Source organism: Trachypithecus francoisi, unplaced genomic scaffold (assembly GCF_009764315.1).
Source record: "Trachypithecus francoisi isolate TF-2019V2 unplaced genomic scaffold, Tfra_2.0 Lachesis_group18, whole genome shotgun sequence".
Classification (NCBI taxonomy): Eukaryota; Metazoa; Chordata; class Mammalia; order Primates; family Cercopithecidae; genus Trachypithecus; species Trachypithecus francoisi.
In genome coordinates, this window is record NW_022681463.1 from 46196369 (window position 1) to 46220098 (window position 23730).

General features: G+C 32.0%; 1 protein-coding gene across 2 annotated transcripts in view; it reads left to right on the forward strand.

Moving 5' to 3' along the window:
- KLHL1 (kelch like family member 1) overlaps window positions 1-23730 on the forward strand; it is a 456085-nt gene that overhangs the window by 155452 nt on the left and 276903 nt on the right. Inside the window, exons 2-3 of one of the 2 annotated variants that reach the window (XM_033177586.1) lie at window positions 3432-3614; window positions 17281-17417. In XM_033177586.1, coding sequence (XP_033033477.1) covers window positions 3432-3614; window positions 17281-17417 — 320 coding nt within the window. The remainder of the gene's footprint in view (window positions 1-3431; window positions 3615-17280; window positions 17418-23730) is intronic. The other variant, XM_033177587.1, reaches the window with a different exon arrangement.

The following is a 23730-nucleotide window of genomic DNA, read 5'->3' on the forward strand; positions in this document are numbered from 1 at the left end:
CCACAACTTGGACAACAACTAAAGACAAAGTAAATTAAACAATGTTCTTAATAATTTTTCCTAAATTATGAAATCTTAATCAGGTATGTAAATTTCTGCCCAGACTGGGCACAGTGGCTCATGCCTATAATCCCAGCACTTTGGGAAGCCGAGGTGGGCAGATCACATGAGGTCGGGAGTTTGAGACCAGCCTGACAAACATGGTGAAACCCCGTGTCTACTAAAAACACAAAAATGAGCTGGGCATGGTGGTATGCGCCTGTAATCCCAGCTACTCACGAGGCTGAGGCAGGAGAATCGCTTGAACCTAGGAGGCAGAGGTTACAGTGAGCCAACATCGCGCCACTGCACTCCAGCCGGGGGACAGAGCGAGACTCCGTCTCAAAAAAAAAAAAAAAAAAAAAAAAAAAAAAAAGAGTTGCTAACGAGAATATTTCATTTAACCCGTGGTTAATTAATATAAGGTCTTATATATGTAGAGCTTTTATCTCAAACCCTATTTAAATTAATCTGGAGCCATTCTTTAGAGGTGTTTCTCATATCTTGAATTTTAAACTTTATCATGCAGTCTGAGTACCTGACCAGAAGCATCAGGGTTTCCTTTTTGAAGCAGTTTTGGTCTATTTGGCAGCCTTCAAATCCTGACTTAATTATCCTTTGTACTTGAGAGTCAGTAATATGGTCATTTTAAAACTTAAAATGTGGCCGGGCGCGGTGGCTCAAGCCTGTAATCCCAGCACTTTGGGAGGCCGAGACGGGCGGATCACGAGGTCAGGAGATCGAGACCATCCTGGCTAACACGGTGAAACCCCGTCTCTACTAAAAAAATACAAAAAACTAGCTGGGCGAGGTGGCGGGCGCCTGTAGTCCCAGCTACTCGGGAGGCTGAGGCGAGAGAATGGCGTAAACCCGGGAGGCGGAGCTTGCAGTGAGCTGAGATCCGGCCACTGCACTCCAGCCTGGGCGACAGAGCGAGACTCCGTCTAAAAAAAAAAAAAAAAAAAAAAAAAAACTTAAAATGCACTCTGCAATGCATATTGTGACTTTTCTATTCAATGTGTTAATATGTGGAAGAATTCTGCTATTCTTGCTACACGTGCATGAGCCTGAATTCTTAAAATATGCTGAGAAGTGGCCATATTCTGGGGTTGTAATTTGCAAACTTGTGAAAGGCAAATATATGGTTCAGCAAAATTTGTATTAATTTCAAATATTTAAAGGAGAGCTTGTAAAGTCTGATGAAAATAACCGTATTGTGTGGATAAATATTGCAGATAACAGAGAAAACACGTAATAACAGTGGATTTAGAATTTAGTAAGCCTTTCTGTCATTTTTTCGAATTTTCTATGTGCACAAAGGCATCTTCTGGAAATAATTTCAATTACATATTTTCTTATTCAAAAATAATGGGTTGATTATTTTGTTGTTTACATTTTACTGGTAAGGCTCTCCAAATTTTTTTTATTTTGAATAGCTGTGGTTCTGAATCTCAAGAGGAAGAGGTTCAATAAAATATAATGTTTTCCAAATAAGTGTATTAGGTGGTTCTATATGATTAAAACGTGTTTTAAGTCCAGTTTCGCTGGAATCGCTTTCCTGACGTATCTACCAAATTTTTGAAAATTCTTGGCCGCTATTTCTTCAGATAGCTTTTGTCCCATCATCTCTCCCCCCTACTTTTAAGATTACAAAATATATTAATTACAAGAATATTATAATTTTACTGTGTTTTGTTTTCTATTTTTTAATCTAAATAACTTAGTTTGAATATTTTCTATTAATTTTTTTCATATCGTCATTTTTTTTGTCTTTTATCTACCAGTTAATTTTGCGTATCAGAATCTTCAGTTATTGTATTGCCTTATTTTTTTCATTTGATTTTTTTCATATGACTTGAAATTATCCAGCTTATTATCTATATTAAAAGATTAATGAAAGTTATTTTTATATCTATTAAGTAATAATTGTGATCCATATATTTGAACGTATATGTAGCACCTGAGAATGTTTCTGTTGTCTGTTTTTCTTAATGTGTCCAGTTTCTCTACAGACCTACTATTTTTTTCCCTTTAATGACAGGCATTATATATAAGAAATCATGGAGTCCATATAAGCATGTCTTTTTCTAAATAAAAACTATATTGTTTGCTGGTACTTCAATTAAAAGTTCAGCTTAATGAAATCAGAAATTTTCACTGATACAACTCTAGGTTTCAGTCTTTGTATTATCCTCAGAAGAACTGCTTAGCTGCCACATTATGTTGAGCTCCTTGGATTCTCACCCTATGTGGGTAATAACTAGTAAATACCTTGAGAGGGAAAGAATACACAGGGAACAACTTTTAGATGGATGACTCTAATGAATTTATCTGTATTTCAGGATCTTGGTTTTCTAAGTCCTGATTGCCTCAGTAGATCCTATGGAATGCAAATAATTATTTTGATATTGTATGTAACTTTCTTGTGGTTTTCTTGGAGAGAGATTTAGTCAGCTGCAAATTATTACATTGCAATTGGAACCAGGATTCTCCATCTTACTTTCTAAGATATTTATCATGAAGTAAGCAATTTTAGTATTAATTTTATGAACCTAATTACTATTTAATTTGAGGTTATTTAAGGAATTGTCATCAGAACACTTGATTGGGTCTGCTAGGCTTTATCATGTGTCTATCATGTAACTTGAATATTGAGTCTTCCCTATGGTGGAGTATGGCATTTATTAAAGTTTATTTATTTTTTTTGAAACAGCCTATGCCATTAATACATGAAGTGACAAAACTCAAGTATCATGGACTTTTCAAAATCATAAAGTTTATTAAAATAGTTATTATTGATTAGTTATTCTAAGTACTGAGCTAATACATTCTAATTTTTTTGTTTAATAGTGGGGTACAGAACGTGAAACTCAATAATTCACTTACAAATTTAAGTGTCAGTATTATTTGCAAACCAGGTTTCATATTTTTTCATGATAAAAATCACCTATTTCTGCAAAGCAACATTTACTATGACATCTCAATAATCCTAACTATTTAGAATAGTATAATTATCTTCCTCAATATCAAATGAATGAAATTAGCATTTCATTGCTAATTATTTTTAGAATAGGTATGTAAATAATTTACTATTTCTGTGATATTTCAGGTTTACTAACAATGTCCTAATCAATACAGACAACATATATTTAAACCTTTTTTTAAACAAGAAAAAAGAACTTTTCCATTTATTTATTATTTCGTAGAGCAAATCCCTTAACCCACAATAGATTATTTGGACCTTTGTTTATTGAACTTGTATTAAAATATAAAAATAAACACAGATATATTAGTTTTCTTAAGAAAATGATAACAACCTGTATGTTATTCTAGATAATTGTCTCTTTATAAATCCCTTTATTATTTTTTTTTTGTGTGTGTGTGGTTTATAGGCTGTCATCAACTGGCCACTCAATGACACCTCAAGGTGATTTGGACTCCAGTAGCTCTGAAGAATTCTATCAAGCTGTTCATCATGCTGAGCAAACCTTCAGAAAGATGGAAAGTTATTTGAAGCAGCAGCAACTTTGTGATGTTATCCTGATTGTTGGGAACCGAAAGATACCTGCACATAGGTACAGTAGTCTGCCTCTACTGGAAACATGCATTCACATGTTTAAAAGTGACAGACGGGCTTGCAGATTGCAAAGTGTTATATGATTAAGGAAATAAGGATTCACATTTTTAGGAGATTTTTTTGTTGTCGTTTGTTTTGTTTATACTTGTTTTTTTCTTATTTTTCTCTTGTGGAAAAGTTGAAATGCTATTGTAGGTAATCATTTTTTGAAAAACAAAACAATTATAGAGTGTTTAAAACTAAAACTACTTATAACTAGGGCTGATAGCTATGGAGGAAAAATGTTATTATCTGGGACTGTGGGATCCAAAATCATACTAATTTTAGGCACACTAATTTGAGAATTGTGCCTAAAATCTGAAATGAAGTATGCTATTCCATTAGAAACTAAAGAAAGATTATCTTAGTTATATATTTATATCAACTAACAAATTGAGGTATTTCCTATTGACATTTTCATTTAATATGTATTGAAAATTAAATTGTTTCATACTGATATTATTTTTAAAGCCATAACACATTTGAAAGCTAATAGTTCTATGCATTAAAATGAATCCAGAAAAACGTGGCTGTATATCTACCGTGATAGAAATATTGCAATATGGACGTTGAATTTAAGTCAGTGTCTTGAAATGCATGGGGAAGGACATTTGACACAATAACTACTGTAGGTGATTTAGAGTCCAATCTGTCAGTTAACTATTTAAAGCATTTTGATAATATATTATTGATTTTATTTTTTAAATATAACTGCGAAGTTGAGTTACCATTTGCAAGATAATTCACAAATAGTCATTATTATTGAGATAATTATTCATTGTCATAATATGTGTGGCAAAACCACAAATTATCCTGAGCTAGCATCTAAATAGCATCTAGATAACAATTCAATTACATTCTTCAGAGTAAGAACTATTCTTGAGGTGTAATTAAATTTACTTCACTTAACTTATAAATTAAATCATATTGTATGTATTTTTTAAGAAGACAGGAGGTGTCAGTCAACTCAAAAATATATTAACACATCAGATGTTCATTAGTTTTTTTAAAAGAAAAGTGTTTCCTATAATTTCTACAATCTTGTAGTCTTTTATTGGTCTTAATTCAATATTTTCTTTTTCATTTGCAACATTTTTATCCAATCTGTTGAGCAATTATTCTGTATTCATAATATTCTTCATAGTTTCCTTTATTACTCTTTATATACATTAGTTATTTCCTAAATAGTTTATTTAGTTATGCAAATTGTTTACAATATTCTTATTGAATGAGAAATCAATATTCTTGTTTTATATTATTCTAAAACATTTGAGCAATGTATTACTTTTACATGTATTATTCTGAACATATAAATATTTAATATATTTAGAATATATTAAACTAAATACGTTATTATGGATCATTGATGTGTTTCTTAAATATGATACAAAAAATTAGTTTTAAAAAATCATTATGGCTAACTCAATTCAAATAAAGTTTTATCTTTTCTTTACACTGTTAAGTGATAAATTTAGGCACATTACTATTTTAAAGAGTTTATTTGAGCAAACAGCAACTCATGATCAGTTAGCATGAGACCACAAGCTGTTCAGGGTCCCACCTAAAGACGACCAGAGGAAAGTTTTCATAAGACACTTGTGGAAACAAGACAAATAAAATATTTGATTGGTTAAAGCAGGGCAAGAGCCTAGTTAGAGGTTGGTTGGTGGTTTCTGATTGATTAAATTACTCTGAGTTGGTTTTTTGCTCGGTTTAGGTAGAAAATAAAAACCTGGAGATGTCTCAGCCTAATGACCTCTCAATTAATTTTTTAACACTATAGTTTAAAACTTTATACTAATTATTTTACAAGTAATGTACATCTTAGAATTCTAAGTTAAACAAATATTAATAAATATAAATAAATATTGTGTGACACTTGAAAAGAACAAGCATTGTTGTGAATCATTGCAGGTATTCGATACCACTTTATTGATACTTTTGCCTGATGAAACAGTTGTAATTAATGCACAGCTAGCTCTTGACTTAAAATGAATAATCATTAGTAATAAACTAATACATTTTAACACTTTTATTATATTTTGGTTAGTACAACTAAATATTGTCTTTAAGCAAAATGTATCTGGTATTGGAATAATTACCACTAAAAATTGTGTGGCTATTATAATAATTTCAAATAATATAAAAATAAATAATTTTTATGAAGATTTATAGCTCTTTCAGTAAAAGCACTGCTAGCTAATGTTATTGACACTCGCTCAGTATTCATTCATAATTATATATGTTTAATTTATATTAATAATATTATCATTCCAAACTGTCAAATTTTAACATATTACCCTCATTGAAGGAATCTACACAAAATCACTTATTTATGTGCTGGTTATATTGTATATGTTTTTAATTTGATACTGGTCACAATTATCAATCGTTTTATGAAAGGTCATGTTTATGTAATAGTTTTGTTTATTGTTAGGCATATTTTTAAGTAGGTAAGGTCTGAAAGGCTAATAATATTTCAGATAACACATCAGTATATTTTTGCATGAAAAATAATTAAAATTCTGAATTTCTTTGTGCTTTAGGTCTTGAAGGAAATCTAAGATGAATATAACTTTCTCACAAATAGCCCAAGATAATTGATCAGCAACAAGTAAACCAAAAATTTGAATGTAAATCCTTGAATTTCAAACATGAAAAATTTTTTATAGGTAGGCTACCTTTAATCTGAGGTTCAGATGAGGAAAATTAGGCTGACACAGTCAATATTAACAACTGGATATTTGAATTTTCAATGAAAGGAAAATTAGGAGGTGTTCACGGCCTTGTCTGATATAATGTACAGATATGAAGTGAAATATGATTGGGCTTGTGAAAGTTTTCTTCCCCCTTAGCCATTATTAAGAATAAGAGCATTTTGCAGACATAAATGGGGAAATCTTATGTAACTAACATACTTACTCTTGAGTTGGAAATAATGTTATTTATCATTTTATATTCATTGAAACTGTGTGGAATGATATATGTCAAAAACTTAACAAATCTTATTCCTGTGAGGTAGGGCTCATAAGTAGGAAAGGACGCGTGGCTAACTTTTTTCTGAAATATATAAACAGATGTATTATTTAAATTTTTACAGCAAGCATGCAATACGTTCATGATCAAATGAAAGCTTAAATGAAGAACAAAATGATATTTGATAGATAGAAAAGTATCGTATTCTATAGATCAAAAACCTTGGCATTTAAAAATGTGTGATATTCTTTTTCACTGTTTGTGCATATTTGACAATAAATGTAGTTATTTCAAGAAAGTATTTATTATTTTAATGTTCTTTATAGTGCACTAGTATGTAGACAGATGAGGCTAAAGTGACAATTGAAATGATGCATTTAGCAGCACTTAAACCACAATTAAATACATTAAAAAGAAATTATTTACATAAACTACATATGTTAATACTCAGAAGTAAGCAAATAATATTGCTTCTCTGTGTTGATGGAAATTTCATTTACATAGATTATCTTCAATAGAAGAGGAATAGCATTTCTTTAATTTTACTAAATCATCCATCCACCTAAATCTCTCACTCAGTTTGATAGTTTAAAATAACTCTGTAGCAGCTTCAGAAAAAAAAAATTATGAAGCTGAAAAACTTGTTTTCTTGATCACTTGGATATCACTTTAATGTTTTGCTTATGTCTATAGTAGATTGTCAGCAGTCCATGAAGCATTTTTCTTTGCACTAATTAAAACAAACAATTATGAAACATAACTCTAGCATTGGCCTATGCCCTGTTGGTGATGCATAATGATTATAAAACCTAATGCTTTTCTTTGTAGAGTTTTCAATATACTTGAGGAGTTAAAGATAAACCATAAGATAATTAAATAAATTATTGTAGTTGCAGATAAATGCAAGGCAGAATATATGGTTCTAATTCCAAGTTCAAGACATAGTCAAATAAGGAAATGAGCAGCATATGATAGAGTATTATGAAAGTTTTTCAGAGAAATTGAGTGTGAGGTAAGGCTAGTGGAAAAGACATGGCTTACTATTTTGAGTATCAATAATACTATGGAAAAAATAGAGAACTAAAAAGTTTCTGTTTGCAAAAATTTCAAGAGTAATGACTTGGTGGAAATAGAGTTTGTATTGGAAATAACTGGGAAATTAAACAATAAAAATAGGACAAATATGATTATGATAGACCTTAAGAGCCAGGAGATAAGTTTTGTTCTCAAAACAGTATGTTTAATTAGAAGCTAATGTAGGTTCTTGAGGAGAGGAATTACATAACTGAGTCAATGATGATGATAGTTAACACTCACTGTGTTGATTATGTTTCAGGCCTGTTTAAAGTGGTTTGCATTTGCAAATCATTTTGTCTTTAAGAAACAGAAAATTCTTAATTTCTCACTTTTATCTATAATATAGAAAATGGAGGCATGGAGGCATGGAAAACATTTAGAATGTACTCAAGTTATTCACTCAATAATTGGTGAAATTAGAACTCAAACCCAGGCAATCTGAGCACTGAAATAATGACTTTAACAGCTACAACAGACTGACTATCATAATTTATAAAGGTAGTTTTAAAATATGGTATGGTTTTAGAAAATGTATAAAAGACAGGCACGGCAGAAACTAAAGATCTGAGAAGCTGTTTTGGTTAATCCAGGCATGAAAGGAAGACTATATGAACATAAGGTATGAGCTGAGTAGTATTTTGAAGGATGCTGTCATAAGCCAGGTTCCCTCATAACAGAGCCTGAACCTGGAATTCAGGTCTTCATGACTGATTTAAAAGCTGACCTCAGAAGAAACAGAAGCAGGATAGGGCAGAGGAAGGAAAAAATCAAGGATGAAGACTTGCTTCATCTTTGTCTCTCCGGAAGCTCTGCATATGACTTCCTGCAGAATGAGTCACACCTCAAAGCAAGAATTTATCCTTATTCTTAGTCATTGCTTTAAGATCCACCCACAGCTTGAGAGTCAGGAGAGGTGGTGGCAGTTGAAGGATAAAGTGTGAGAAGCAGGAACACATAGACTCCCAAGGAACAAGGAGTTGCTATTAGGTCAAGTCCAGTTCTTGAAAAAAAGGAGCATCTTAGTGCTGTTAGGTACTAACATCACTGCCCTGGGGGCATGGGCAGGCCTCATGAAGAGGACAAGAACACATTCAAACAGAAAGATGGATTTTACATCATATTTGATATAGGAAATAAAGTGGAAATAAACATAGTGGTAATTTCATAATTTTGACTCTGAAAGTTCATAAATTCGATTCTGGAAGTGCACCAATTAGAAACAGGGAAGTATAAAGGAAAGAAATATCAGTGGGAAATCTTCGAGTTTAATTTAGTTATAATGAAATGCTCCTGGGATATGTGATGAGTAGTTCTACAGGCATTTGAGATACAAGGTTAGGTTTAAAACCACTGTAAAAATAATGATTAAGGCAATGCTCAAGAATGATTCTGAAACAGTGAGCGTCAAGGCAAAATGTAGAGGTCTGAATAAAGCCTACGGCAGCGACAGGGTTAAAGAGTAGAACCAAGAAGAAAAGTCAATGAATCAGAGGTAAGCTGAGATAAGAAGTCTGCACAGCTTTCGCTAAAAAATAGATTTAAAAAAGGAATGGGAGGTTGACAATATCAAACACCATAATAAATTGAAGTGGAACTTACAAAAGTTTAATAGATTTGGAAGGAAATAAATTTGTAGTGATCTCAATAAGAGATTTTCTAGTGTGGTTGCATGCATGTACTTCTTTATGTATGTTTTACTCCTGCTTCTCTAGCATTAATAGAACTAAATAAGTACATATAAAAATATTAATTTATGTTATGCATTAAATCCCTCTTCTAAAATTTAATTCATATCTTATGTCACCAAATCTAAATGCAGTATAAACTTTTCTGCAGTTTTTTTTTTCTTTACTGAGTTAGCAGTATTTAGTTGGCAGAGAAGGTATTATGTAATTATTTAAAATTGAATAATATAGGTTATAATATTTTGCTCTATAGAGATGTGGCATTGCTGCAACTATAGATATTGTACGTGTAAGATTAAGCTGGTTAAATTTATGTCGATCGATTTCTTATGCGTAGGAAATATATTTATCCTCTAGTTTATAATTGTTTGTATCATACAATGTTTTAATTAATGCTTTTGATAAAACTGACCATCTGACACTAATTTATCTAATTGGTAAGTAATAAATATTTGAAGATATCTGTGTCTTAATCATTTTTTCAAATTCTGATATTATAAAGAGTTGACATTTTAGTTACTAACTGCCTGACATAAATGCATAGGGAACTGATAACTTTAAATATGTCTTAACACGTTACAATCCTCAGCATTAATATTAATAAAATATTTAAAACCACGAATCTTATAAGGTATTTCTTAAATGCATAAATTAGATAGTTAAGTCATGTTTTCCAATTAAAAAATGTATTTTGTGTTCCAGTTAAATTATAACATGCCCTTCCACTTATCTTGTATATAAGATAAAATATATAGCAGATAAAACTTCAAAATAAATAAATGAAAAAAAAGTCTCCTGAAAAGTTTTAGATAATAATTTCCTGTGTTGATCTAACTTCCTTTCTTTTCTCTATAGTGTTCTTAGGAAAAACATGCTTTCAAATTTTACTGTGGTTTTGCTTATACGTGTAAGCATCACTATAATTCTTTTGACATATTCCCAACTGTTTTGAGCACTTCTTTACTCTCTGCAACAAAAGCTATTCCAGGCTGATTTTATGCTTATTCTGCTCCACTCTGCAGTCTGTTCTTTTTCTAAGGAGTCTTTGACAGACATGCAATGCACAAACACAAATAATTCATATATTTTATGTTTAAAACAAACAATTTATATTAATAACTTCAATTTCAATCCATAATACCTTTAATTTCATAGGTTTGATTTTTTTTAAGTCTTCTGCCTTTCCATATAGGCACATCTTGAAGGTATTGCAGGTTGGATTCTAGACTACCATAATGAAGTGAATATCACAATCAAGCAAGTCACCTGTATATATATATATATATATATATATATATATATATATATATTGTATATATAATATATATTATATATTATATGTTTGTTTATACATATATATATTTTTAACAATATATCAGTTCTGTTTACATGATACTGTAGGTCTAATAAGTGTGCACATCATCATGTATGTATGTGTAAATACAGTCATTTAAAAAATGCTTTATTGCTAAAAAATGCTAACAATCATCTGAGCCTTCTGGGAGTGTTAATCTTTTTGCTAGTGATGGGTCTTACTCCCTGTTGATGACTGCTGATTGATCACGGTGGTGGTTGCAGAAGGTTGGGGTATCTGTGGCGACTTTTAAAATAGGACAATAATGAAATATGTTGCAACAATTGATTCTCCTTTATTTATATATATGTATATGTATATATATATGTATATGTGTGTGTGTGTGTATATGTATATATATATATAGCATGGGTTGCTGTTTGATAGCATTCTATCCACGGTAACCAATTTTCTCTTCAACCCTACTGCTGCTCTGTCAATTAAGTTTGTGTAATATTCATTTTTTTTTTTTTTTTTTTGATTCAGCGTTTTGCTTTGTGGCCCTAGGCTGGGGCACAGTGGTGTGATCTTGGCTAACTACAATCTCCATTTCCCGAGTTCAAGCGATTCTCCTGCTTCAGCCACCTGAGTAGCTGGGATTGCAGGCACATGCCACCACGCCCATCTAATTTTTGTATTTTTAGTAGAGACAGCATTTTGCCATCTTGACCAGGCTGGTCTTGAACTCCTGGCCTCAAGTGATCCACCAGCCACGTCCCAAAACGTTTAGATTACAGGCATGAGCCACAACGCCCTGCCAGTTTGTGTAATATTCTAAATCCTTTCTTGTCATTTCAATGATCTTCACAGAATTTTCACCAGGAGTAGATACCATCTCAAGAATCACTTTCTTTGCTCATCCATTCGAAGCAACTCTTCATCCATTCAAATTTGATCATGACATTGCAGCAATTCAGTTACATCTTCAGACTCCACTTCTAATTCTAGTTCTTTGGCTAGAGGTTACTTCTAGTAAGGTTACTTCATCCACTGATGTGTTAAACCCTTCAAAGTCATACTTGAGGGTTGGAATCTTCTCTTTTTCCAAACTAGTTCATATTTTTACTTCCTCCTATGACTTATGAATGTACTTAATTGTATGTAGGACAGTGAAATTTTCCAGAAAGTTTTAAATTTACTTTACCAGATGCTTCAACTAAATTACTATTTACAGCATCTAGAGACTTATTTTTCAAAGAACTAAAAATAAAACTACCATTCAATTCATCAATCCAACTACTGAGTGTCTACCCAAAGGAAACAAAATCAATGTATCAAAAAAATATGTGCTTGTATATTCATTGAACCTCTATTCACAATATCAACTATGTGGAATCAACCTAACTGTTCATCAGTGGATGAGTGGATAAATAAAATGTGATATAGATACATATGGAATACTATTCAGCCATTAAAAAAATGAAATCATGTCATTCATGGTCACATCGATGGACTTAGAGGTCATTTTCTTAACTGAAACAAGCCAGGCACGTAAAGACAAATGTCATATGTCCTCACTCATAACTAGTTGCTAAAAATTGTGATTACATGGACATAGAGAGTTGAATAATAGATAATGGTGATCCAGAAGAGTGAGGAGGTGGGAAGGAGAAGGAATATGAAAATATGGTTAATGGGTATAATGTACATTGTTTAAAAGATGGATACCCTAAAAGCCCTGCCTTGACCATTACACAATCTATGCATGTAACAAGATTGCATGTGTATGCAAAAATCTGTACAAATAAAAAGGAAAAACAAAAGAAATGAAATACACTTTTTAAAAATAATATGACTTGAAAGTCAAAATTGTTTCATATTGAGCTGCACAGTGGATATGTTAGCAGGTCTAAAGACAACATTTATCTCCTTGTACATCTCTATCAGAGCTCTTGAGCAACGAGGCACAGTGTCAATGAGCAGTAAATCTCAACTGTGGGCTTAAAATCTTCAGTAAGCCATTCTGTAAACAGATGTGCTTTCGTCCAGGCTTTATTGTTCCATTTCTAAAACACTGACTGAGTAGATGTAGTGTAACTCTTAAGAGCCCTAGGATTTTCAGAATGGTAATGAGCATTGGCTTCAATTTAAACTCACCGGTGCATTAGTCCTTAAAAAGAGAGTTAGCCTGTCCTTTGAAGCTTAGAAGCCAGCCATTGACTTCTCTCTATGAAAATCCTAGATGATATCTTCTTTAAATATATGGTCAACATTGAAAAATTTGTTGTTTAGTGTAGCCACTTTCATCAATGATCATAGAAGCTGCAGCTTCTATTAGGTTGGGACAAAATTAATTACTGTTTTTGACATTAAAAATAATGGCAAAAACCATAATAACTTTTGCACCAACCCACTTGCTGTTTCACTTTGTAGTTTTATGTTATGGAGAAGACTTCTTTCCTTAAACTTCATAAACTAACTTCTGCCAACTTTGTACTTTTCTTCTGCAATTTCTTCACCTCTCTCAGTCTTCATGAAATTGAAGAAGTTAGGGCCTTGCTCTGGATTAGGCTTTGGCTCAAGGAAATGTTGTGGCAGGTTTCATCTTCTATCCAGATCATTCACTTTCTCCATTTCAGGAATAAGTCTGTTGTGCTTCCTTATTATTCACATGTTCACTAGAGTAGCACTTTTAATTCACTTAAAGAATTTTTCCTTTGCATTCACAACTTGACTAAGTGTTTGGCACAAGAGGTTTAGCTTTTGCTCTCGTTCCACTTTCTACATGTCTTCCTCACTAAACTTAATCATTTCCAGATTTTGATTTAAAGTGAGAGACATGCAACACTTCCATTCATTTGGACACTTATAGGGAATTGCAGGGTTACTAGTTGGCCTAGTTTTTTAATATTGTGTCTCGGGGAATAGGGAGACCCATGGAGAACGGGAGTAATGAGGGGGTGGCCAGTTAGTGAAGCAGTCAGAACAGTACTTATTGAGTTTATTGTCTGATATGGATTTATGACATCCCCACACAAGAACAATTGTAACATCAAAAATCACTGGTCACACATTAATGTAACAGACATAATAACAATAAAATATTTGGAATATTGCCAGAATGACCAAAATGTGACAAAGATGCATGAAGTGAGCACATGCTGTTGGAAAAAATGGTGCTGATGGGATTGCTAGATAATGAGTTGCTTTAAGCCTTCATTTTTTTTAATTGCAAAAAAACAAACAAACAAACAAAAAAAAAAAACAAAACAAAACAAAAAAGAAATTAAAGCAGAGAGCAAAACAAAAATTGAGTGTAAAGTGAATTAAGATTGAATAGTCTATGTAGCATTCTCAGTTGTTGAACCATATATGCAATTTGAGTCCTAGATGTGTCAGAGAGTTAATGTGGTGAAAATATGAGCAATTATTTGCAGATAATTTTCAAAAATTGATTTCAAAGATCCATCCACTGCTCCAGGAAGTACAGAAAATCACATGGTGAGTAAATATTAAGTCCCACTTATAGCTAAATAACTAAAACCCTAAGATCAAAAGAAAAAAGTTGAAAACAAAAATAAAGGGCATATTGCATCAGAAAAACAACTGTAAGAATGAAAGCTAGCTTTCTATTAAAAATAAGGTGGTCTGGGTGTAGTGTCTCGTACCTGTAATCCCAATGCTTTGGTAGGCTGAGTCAGGACGATTACTCGAGGCCAGGAGCTCCAGACCAGCCTGGGCAACATAGCAAGACACTGTCTACAAAAAATACAAAAACTAGCTAGGCATGGTAGTGAATGCTTGTGGTCCTAGCTGCTTGAGAGGCTGAGGCAGAAGAATTACTTGGGCCCAGGAGTTTGAGGTGCCAATGAGCTATGATTGTGTCATTGGACTCCAGCCTGGGTGACAAAGCAAGACCTTATTTTTAAAACAAACAAGCAAACAAATTGACCAAAAAAAACTCCAACAGTGGTGTCTAATTTATAATGAAATTCTATATTTTAATTTCAAAAAAAACCTCACCCTAGAATTCTATAACATGTGTAAATAACTTTTAAAACGTACTAGACATGTAACTACATAAAATCATCTTCAAATAAATGAAAGCTGTATTTTTTTTTATTTTTTGACATCAGACTTATAGTACAAGAAATAACTAAAGATATTTCTTCCAATATTGATATCAGATTAAAGTTGACTTCGAAAATGAATGGAACGCATCAAAAATGGTGAAAAAGGCAGTAAATTTAAAAATATTTTTGCTATCACAGTTATGTTCTTTTTAGATTTTTGACTAGCAGAGGGAGTGTTTTATGTTGCAAATTTCTTACAATATCCATGAAGGTAGACTGTTATTGGTTAAAGTGATCTCTAGACAAATTTAGCAAATATCCAAGCAGGGGCCGAATCTGCTGTGCAACTTGTTTTTGTGTAGACCATAAGCTAAAACTCATTTTTGAATTTTCAATTGATTGAGTTTTTTTTTAAAGGAAAATATGCAACAGAGATTATGTGTATAATTCTCAACATGTAAAATATTTTCTATTTGGTCCTTTATGGAAAACAAATTTCTGGTTCCTGCCATAGAGCAACCACTTTAAACACACATGTATGTGCATACACACATGTGAAAAACATGTAGTCAACATAATGAATGATATGAAATAATTACTGTATAAAGATTCATCCAAAGAACAAATAGAACAAATTTAAAACAAATATAAATTGGTACAACTAAAACCAAATGTAATTTTGTGAACAATATACATTAGACATTTTAGAACCCATGCTGGGTGTGCTGGTTTGTGCATGTTGTCCCAGCTCAAGAGGCTGAGGCAAGCAGACTGCTTTGAGCTCTGGGGTTCAAGGCTGCTATGAGCTATGATCATGCCACAGAACAACATCCTAGACAACAGAATAAGATACTGTCTCTAAAAAAAGTTGAAATTATACACAAATAAATTAATGTTAGCATTTAAATAAAGTGACAAAAAACTTTGGAAAATTTAAGATGCAAAAGTGAATATATGAAGAAATAAAGCATTTGAATAAGCGTTGTGATTTAGTAAATAATGGAAATGATATTAGGAAAGTCTTCTTCAAAATAGCCAAATGTAGACAGTTTTTCAGGTAATTTCTGAAAGATCTTAAAAGAAAAAGTAATTGCTTTACTCTAAAAGTTGTTACACAACATTAAAAAGTTGTAACTCCCAGCTCATATTATGAGACCACTATAACTTCGATTCAAAATCTGGAAAATACAAGAAAATAAAATTAGAGATTTATTTATCTTGTAATTATACTTGAAAATATAATAATATTTTTTCATTTTAAAAGTATCATTCAGACATTATAAATTTTAATACCCAAATATTATAAAAATTGTTTGCAAAACTAGAAATTAAAGAGGTTTTTCTGACTTAGTAAAACTTATATTCCAAATATATTTGGCAGGAATCATACTGAAGAGAGAAATTTTAGATGCATTCCTGTTAATACAGAAAAAAACACAAAATGCCTCTGTCACAGAGGAATTGTTTAACACAGCACTGGAGGTGGTAGATGAGGTTGTAAGGAAAGAGAAAGAAGAGGAGTTATACAGAATGAACAGGAATAAGTCAAAAGAATATCACTTGCAGATGATGTAGTTATCTCCCTAAATGTAAAAAGAAATAGCAGAATCAAAAGAACTAGCAAAAATAATTCACCAGATGTACCAGATAAAGGATGAATCTATGAATTTTTCAATAAATTGTAACAGAAAAACAAACCAACAAAAATGGAATAAAAAGTAGATAGTATACACAAAGCCAACAAAATTGTAGCGATATAAGTATCAACCAAGAATCTATATAGCAATTTTCAGGAAAACTTTAAAATTGAAAAGGAAACAAAGTATCCTGAATATAGGGATAGATATTTTATACTTTTAGATGGAATGAATTCATATGAAAATTATACCAAATCTCCTCAAATAAAATTAAAAAAAGATAATGCATTTTTAAATCAAAATGCTTTAGGAATTATTTTTAAAACTTAAAATATTACTTAAGACTTGAAAGCCTAAAATTCTACTTATTAAATAATAAAATGTTACTAATAGTTAAATTTAAAATATTAAAGAGAGGGATTTGCCTTATGGGTTATAAAGACAGATATATATTTTTAAAATACTATTTTACTGGCACAAGAAAAGGCAAATAAACAAAACGTAATAGAAATCTCACCAGCAGATCAATATACATTATGCGTTCAAATTCACGATAGTTCAATGGGGAAAGTTAGCATGGTGGAAGGTGGGTCATTACATAAAGAAAACTGTAATGTATTATTTAAAAAGCCTGAAGCCCTAAACGTGAAAGACAAAACATCTTTAAAGTGATAGAAGAAAATGTATGAGAATGCTCTATTACGAAAAGTTAGGGGAAGATTTATTCAATCAGTTTTGTAAAGTACAACTCATGAGGCAATAAATAAAATGCACTAACTGATTGATCAATAGATTGATTCTGCGCTCTGCGTTGCATTCTGGTTGACACAGTGATTTTCTGCCTTACATTCACGACCTAAATTAGAACCTGTGACTCTTTCAGGCTTGTTCTGAGTTCAGTCTCCGACTATTTTGCGGCCATGTTTACAAGCGATGTTTGTGAAGCCAAGCAAGAGGAGATCAAAATGGAAGGCATAGACCCCAATGCTCTCTGGGACCTTGTCCAATTTGCATATACAGGTATGGCAAAGTAATTATAACATCATACTGATGTCTTTTAAATTTTAGCTCATTTCCTTTAAGTACGGGATTTAAAGCTTTTAAAAAAATTCTGTATCTTTTCAGTTGAATACTATTTAGTAGATCAAAAATCAGACTAACTTTTTATTATCAGTGAAATTACAAATGTGTATATGTATACATACACATTTCATTCTTCCATAAAGGATTTAAACTGGCTTACATAAATAAGTAAATAGTAGAACCTGGGAGAGAAACAGGGTGGATACAAATTATTGAACAAAAATTTGTTTATGACCATGTTTGCTTAGGAAATAAAGGAGATTCTAATTGTCTTTTCTTTTGGAAATGATGGGTTCAAATAACTTTCTCCCTGCAATGTGTTACTTTAATGTAAAAACTTTCACAGAATAGTTAATGTGGACTTGACAAATCATTTGAAATGGACAAGAGATACTTAGAGTTGTGCAAATGATATTTTTGAAGTTTTCTTTTTTCTGATCTATTATGTTGACATCTTCTGTTGATCTTTGTATTGTGTTATTGGTGCATTCAAATAATTTTGCCATTGTAGCAAATATTTGTTGAATGTTATGCAGTATGCAAGTATTAATTGTGTATGTAGAAAATAACTAAAAAATCTATGTATTTGCCCTCGTGAAGCTCACAGACCAAATGAACAGAAGATGTAGATGAGGACATAAATGTGATATAATGCCAAATGTTAAGAGAGTTAGAAGGCATAAAACACACAGAGCATTATCAGGGCTTACACTTTTTAATAACTATTTACATTTAGCCAGAAGAGGAGGACATGAAATCTTGTGAAAGAAACCAAGGCAGACAGTATATATTGATGGTTTGTTTTATGTATTCTTTCTTATAAATGGAATGTGGTTCATTTTACCTAAATTGTTAATACTGGTGTGAGATGAAGAAAGGCAGGTTCTGGCCTAGTTATCAAAGCAGCAGGAATGTAGTTTAAGGAGTTTTATTTTTATAGCATTTCTGCTAACAGAAAAATGAGATGACATTGTGAAGATCAGTCACTAGAGCCCAAACACCTGGGAACGAGGAGGACTCTGTCCTCTTTAAGGATTTCACTTATACTAGAGAAGGATTTGCTAATACTAAGATAACACTCAGTAAATAAGCTTACTGAAAAAAAAAAAAAAAAAACCAAAAAGTCCACGTGCTCTGGCTGCTTAATCTCAAAGCAGCAATGTGAGGGAAATATTTAGACATTTTTTGGTCTTAGCAGTTTTAAAGTAATATTTTGATGGAGAAAATCGTACTAGACAAAGTTAAACAGGTAAAGAAGACTTTATTCAAGGATATTGCATTAGGAGAGAGACCCAAACTCAGTCTGAAGTTTACTGAAATGAAGGAAGGGAGGATTTTTAAGTGCCAAGGTCGGAGAGCGAGCACAGGCCCATCTGTGTTTGTTAATTGGTTTTACTAAAGAAAAAGTAAACTTTCTCATCTTTGTGAGAGGATAGTTTTACAACTTGAAGCAATTTGTTCACCCAAGTTAGGCTTCTACTCTCCTCCAGAAACTGAGGCATAGGGGAGCTATTTCCCTTGATGTTTACATTTCAAAGATACGATGTTCAGGCCTTTGGGGAAAAAAAAAAAATTACTGGGTTGTAAAACTAGCAAGAGGTTTTTAAAAAGACTTAACATCTCAAAGGATTAGAGAAAAAATTACAATTCCATGTTTTTTAAAATGTGCACTCTGAAAAAAGAGGGGTCAGCTTAAAGTCAGGAATAATTCTGTCCAAAGTTTAGTGAAATTGAGGCAAATATTAAGACCATCTTGGTCAATTTCAATTTGCATACAACCTGAAACAGTCATATGGAGGAATAGTTACCTCTGAGCCAAGAGGTAGCAAGGATAATTACATTATTGTTTCCTGGAAAGGGAAGAATCATGAAGCTAACATTTTAGGAATCCTTCCAGCAACTAAAAGACATAGATCTAAGAACCTAACACTTCCAGGCTCTATGGTCTGGCAGTCTTGCATTTCCTGTGCGTAAAACTAGGTCAAAAGACACTCAGCATCCTGCTGTACAAAGTTGGAAGGTGTTTCAAAGCTCCCTGCTGAATATAATGACCCAGATTTGGCTTGCTTTGTCGAGGGCAGACAGGGTACAAAAATGCCTCTCAGCTGCCACTGCCACTTTGGCCTGTGTTCCAATACCTTAAATTTTTAGTTGTGAGTTTACAGAAATGTGTTAGATGAGGAAAATATTTATGGGGTGTTATTGGAAAAATTGCAGGCATGGCATAAGACAAATATCTTGCTTTTTGTCATATGCAACGTAACAAATTATAACAATAGAAAAGAACGAGTGATCAGCTACACAGAAAGGGAAGCATGGGAGGTAACTGCACTATCTTCCTAACTCAACAGCTAACTAATATCTAAGACTTTTCTTTAAGGAAAGATAAAAATGAATATATCCCAGAAAACAGAAAAAATTGAATGAGAGGGAATAGATGTAAAATTCCAGCCATTTAAGAATATATATATTTTTTAATCTTAAGGTTTGAGAAGCTTTGGTGAAACTAAAGAAGATCAACTATGTCAATGATTGATAGTTAATTATTAGCTCTAGAAGCAATGTGTTTAATAGAGATAGGTCAGAGTGTTTTTAAATGATTTAAATATATAACGTTTTATGAACTCTGAAAAATGTGTAAGATTTGAAGGAACCAGATGTAGGTAATTTATCTTATTAACTTAGAAATTAAGGACAAAGTACATGAATAAAGCGGGCTTAGAATGAATGTTTGAGATAAGCTTCAATGATTATAGTTTAATAGTGTTTGATTGAAAAAATAATCTTTTATAGAATTTTATGTAGTAAAAAATTGTACGTAGTAAGATATGAGAAACACTCTCTCTATTTAACTCATCCAACATGTTACCCGTAGTCCGAAAAATTAGATGAGAAGCAATTAGATCAAGTTCTTCAGAGAAATTCAGTAAGAACTAAAGCAAACATGCAGACTTTTAATATTATTATTATTATTATTACTAGGTAATTGGTAAGAATGGCCTTGGTATCATTGAGAGACAGCAATGGTGATAACAGTTCAAAAGAAGTTTTCTTAAAAGAAAAAAGTATACTCATGACAAGGTTAATACTTAGCAATACGTACAATAGAGTAAAAATCCAGTAAGGTGTTTGTGTCAAAAGAATTTTAAAAAATAATAATTCTTGGAACTATTTGGGATAATAATGAGGTTGTGAAACAATGATGACTACTTTTAAGGTGTGAAGTTAATTTCTTTACCTAAAATAAAAGACACCATAAGGTCAGTTTTTCCCACATTGTAACAGCTCAGAAATGGAAAGAACATTTACACTGATGTTAGAGAAATTATGATATACTTAATATGAATTTCGTGTCATTTTTCTAAATTCTTAATTAGCAGTATAAGAAATTTCAAATTTTTTTCTTTCAAGGCTTTCTATTGGGTTTTCTTCACTGTTTTCTGCTAGAAAATCTGTTTGTGATCTTAGCCATTTGTAAAGAGCAAAGGTCCATTTTGGCAACAGTGTGTGTTTTAAAGTAGTGCTGTTTTATAATTGGTATCTTAAATTGTAAATGAAATACTTAGTTGGAATTCAGATTGCATATCAGTACTTATAAAATTGTATATCAGTTTTTCAAAATCAAATCATAATTCTGCTAACAATATTTGAGCACTTATGGCATGAAGAGAGTCACAGTGTGTATTAGAAAAAGATACCATGTAAACTATATATATATCCATGCTCCTTAGCCTGCAATGGATTTATCTGGATGTGCTACTTTCTTTGTTATTCAAGGAATATGGTGAATGCATATCACTTTCATGCCATCATAATGTCCAAAAATTGAAAATCAAACCCTGATAGGTCAGGAACCATCTGTATAAAAAACTGGTAGAATACAACTTAAAATGTCATAAACCTTTAAACCAATTTGGCAATGCACAGGATTATATGGAGCAGGGCATAATGCAAAAGTTCTTTACTTTTGTTTTTAAAAGTAGCAAAATCTATGTATCACTACACACTTTTTGGCATTCTCAGTTTTGATGTGTCAAATTGACTTAAAAACAGCTTTGTGACTACTGGGTATATACCCAAAGGATTATAAATTACTCTACTACAAAGACACATGCACACGTATGTTTTTTGCGGCACTATTCACAATAGCAAAGACTTGGAATCAACCCAAATGTCCATCTGTGACAGACTGGATTAAGAAAATGTGGCACATATACACCATGGAATACTATGCAGCCATAAAAAAGGATGAGTTTGCGTCCTTTGTAGGGACATGGATGCAGCTGGAATCCATCATTCTTAGCAAACTATCACAAGAAGAGAAAACCAAACACCACATGTTCTCACTCATAGGTGGGAACTGAACAATGACATCACTTGGACTCGGGAAGGGGAACATCACACACTGGGGCCTATCATGGGGAGGGGGGAGGAGGGAGGGATTGCATTGGGGAGTTATACATGATATAAACGTCATGCACATGTACCCTAGAACTTAAAGTATAATAATAAAAAAAAAAGAAAACATATTGAAAAGGGATCTAAAAAAAAAAAAAAAAACAGCTTTGTGAGCATTTTCCTATGCCTAATGCATCTCATGTTCTGTAGTTCCATTTTTCTATTAGGTTGAATAGAAATGAAAACTGAGATATTATTCTTTTAATCTTCAATAAGCCTTTGATTCGGCATAGTGAAGTTAAAGTTATTCAGTAGTTATTCTATGAATCATCCTCAGAAGCATGAGGTCAGAGAAGAAAAGATAATTAAGCCTTACAATATCTTATGTTCAAATCACCTAGAGAGGTAGCAATGTCTAGAACTTCAGATATTCCATCCTGAATATTATACATTTTACAGAGGAACGCTTTTCTATGCTAAGCATGTGCAAAGCAGAAAATCTAATTTTTTTGAGAATTACATATTTCATATTTCAAATAAGCATTTATAAAATCTTCTTGAGATAGATCACAAACGTGTTGGTCTACTTTAAATTAATATGGGTAGACAAATATATATTCAAAAAAAAAAAAGTTGAAACAAACAAACAAAAAAAGTCTCTAAATTTCTTAATGCTGCCCAATCAATGAGGTAAAAATTACCTTAAAATGATCAATAGTAAGTTGTGGACTCTGTTACTGGAATAGGAACATCAGAACATGAATCGACTGGTATTGTCTCTATCAGATTTGTGTACTTTTATAGAGTATCAGTTATGATAGGAGTTAATTGAAGTGACTCATAGCTGTCTTGCTCTCAAAATAGTTTGAATAGCTTAAACCGACTCTCATATCGCTATATAGTGGTTCAGTGCAGGTTTGGTTCATAGTTTCTCCCCATCTAATGCTAGCTCCCTTTAGGTAGCAATGGTGCCTGACAATTCAAGCATATTATTGCCTGACGGTCTTTGTCCTGTGAATACACTGAACAACTCTCAAGTTTTACTATATTTATATGTCTACTATATACTATGCCTTATGATGGGGTCTGAAAAATAATATGCTGAATTGTACATGTTCCTTGCCTTTAAAGGTCTTCAAATTTATCACTAAGTACAAATTTTTGTTATCTTATTTTGGTATAAACATACTGTTTGAGATATATATATAAAGTATATATTTGATATATATTTGATATATGATATATATATGTGTGCACATATATATATATATATATCTCCTAGTGTTTCCTCATTTAAGAATAGAACCTAATTTTGAAAATAACAGATATTGATTTTGAATCCACTTGCACACACATTAGGATTTCAATCACAGCCAAAAATGGATGTTCACATTTTGAAAAGTAAAGAAAAACTATAATATATTTGAAAAGGATGCACTGAGCTTCACTATATTTTTCAGTTGCTTTTAGATTGATAGAAATTTCCTCCTAGTTTATCTCTTACATAGTCCCTACTATCCTGACATACTTGAAAATATACTGTGTTCATTGATGTGTAAGAAAATAGAGTTCTAACAAATATGAGAGATGGAATTGCAAGATTACTAACAAAATGTCAGTTTCTGTAGAGAACTGATAAGGACAAGGTTTAAATAAAGGAAGCTGTCCATCTAGTCGTGGTATTAAGAAGAGGGGTATGAAATTAAACTGCCAAATGGCAGACCTTTAATCATATTGAAGTGTTCACTTCCTTGTGAAAAAAGGTTGTGTGCCACTGAAGTTAATTACAGTCTTCGTACATGCTAAGAAATGTTGAGATAGCTTCTGCTCACTGCCAAACATTAGAATGACA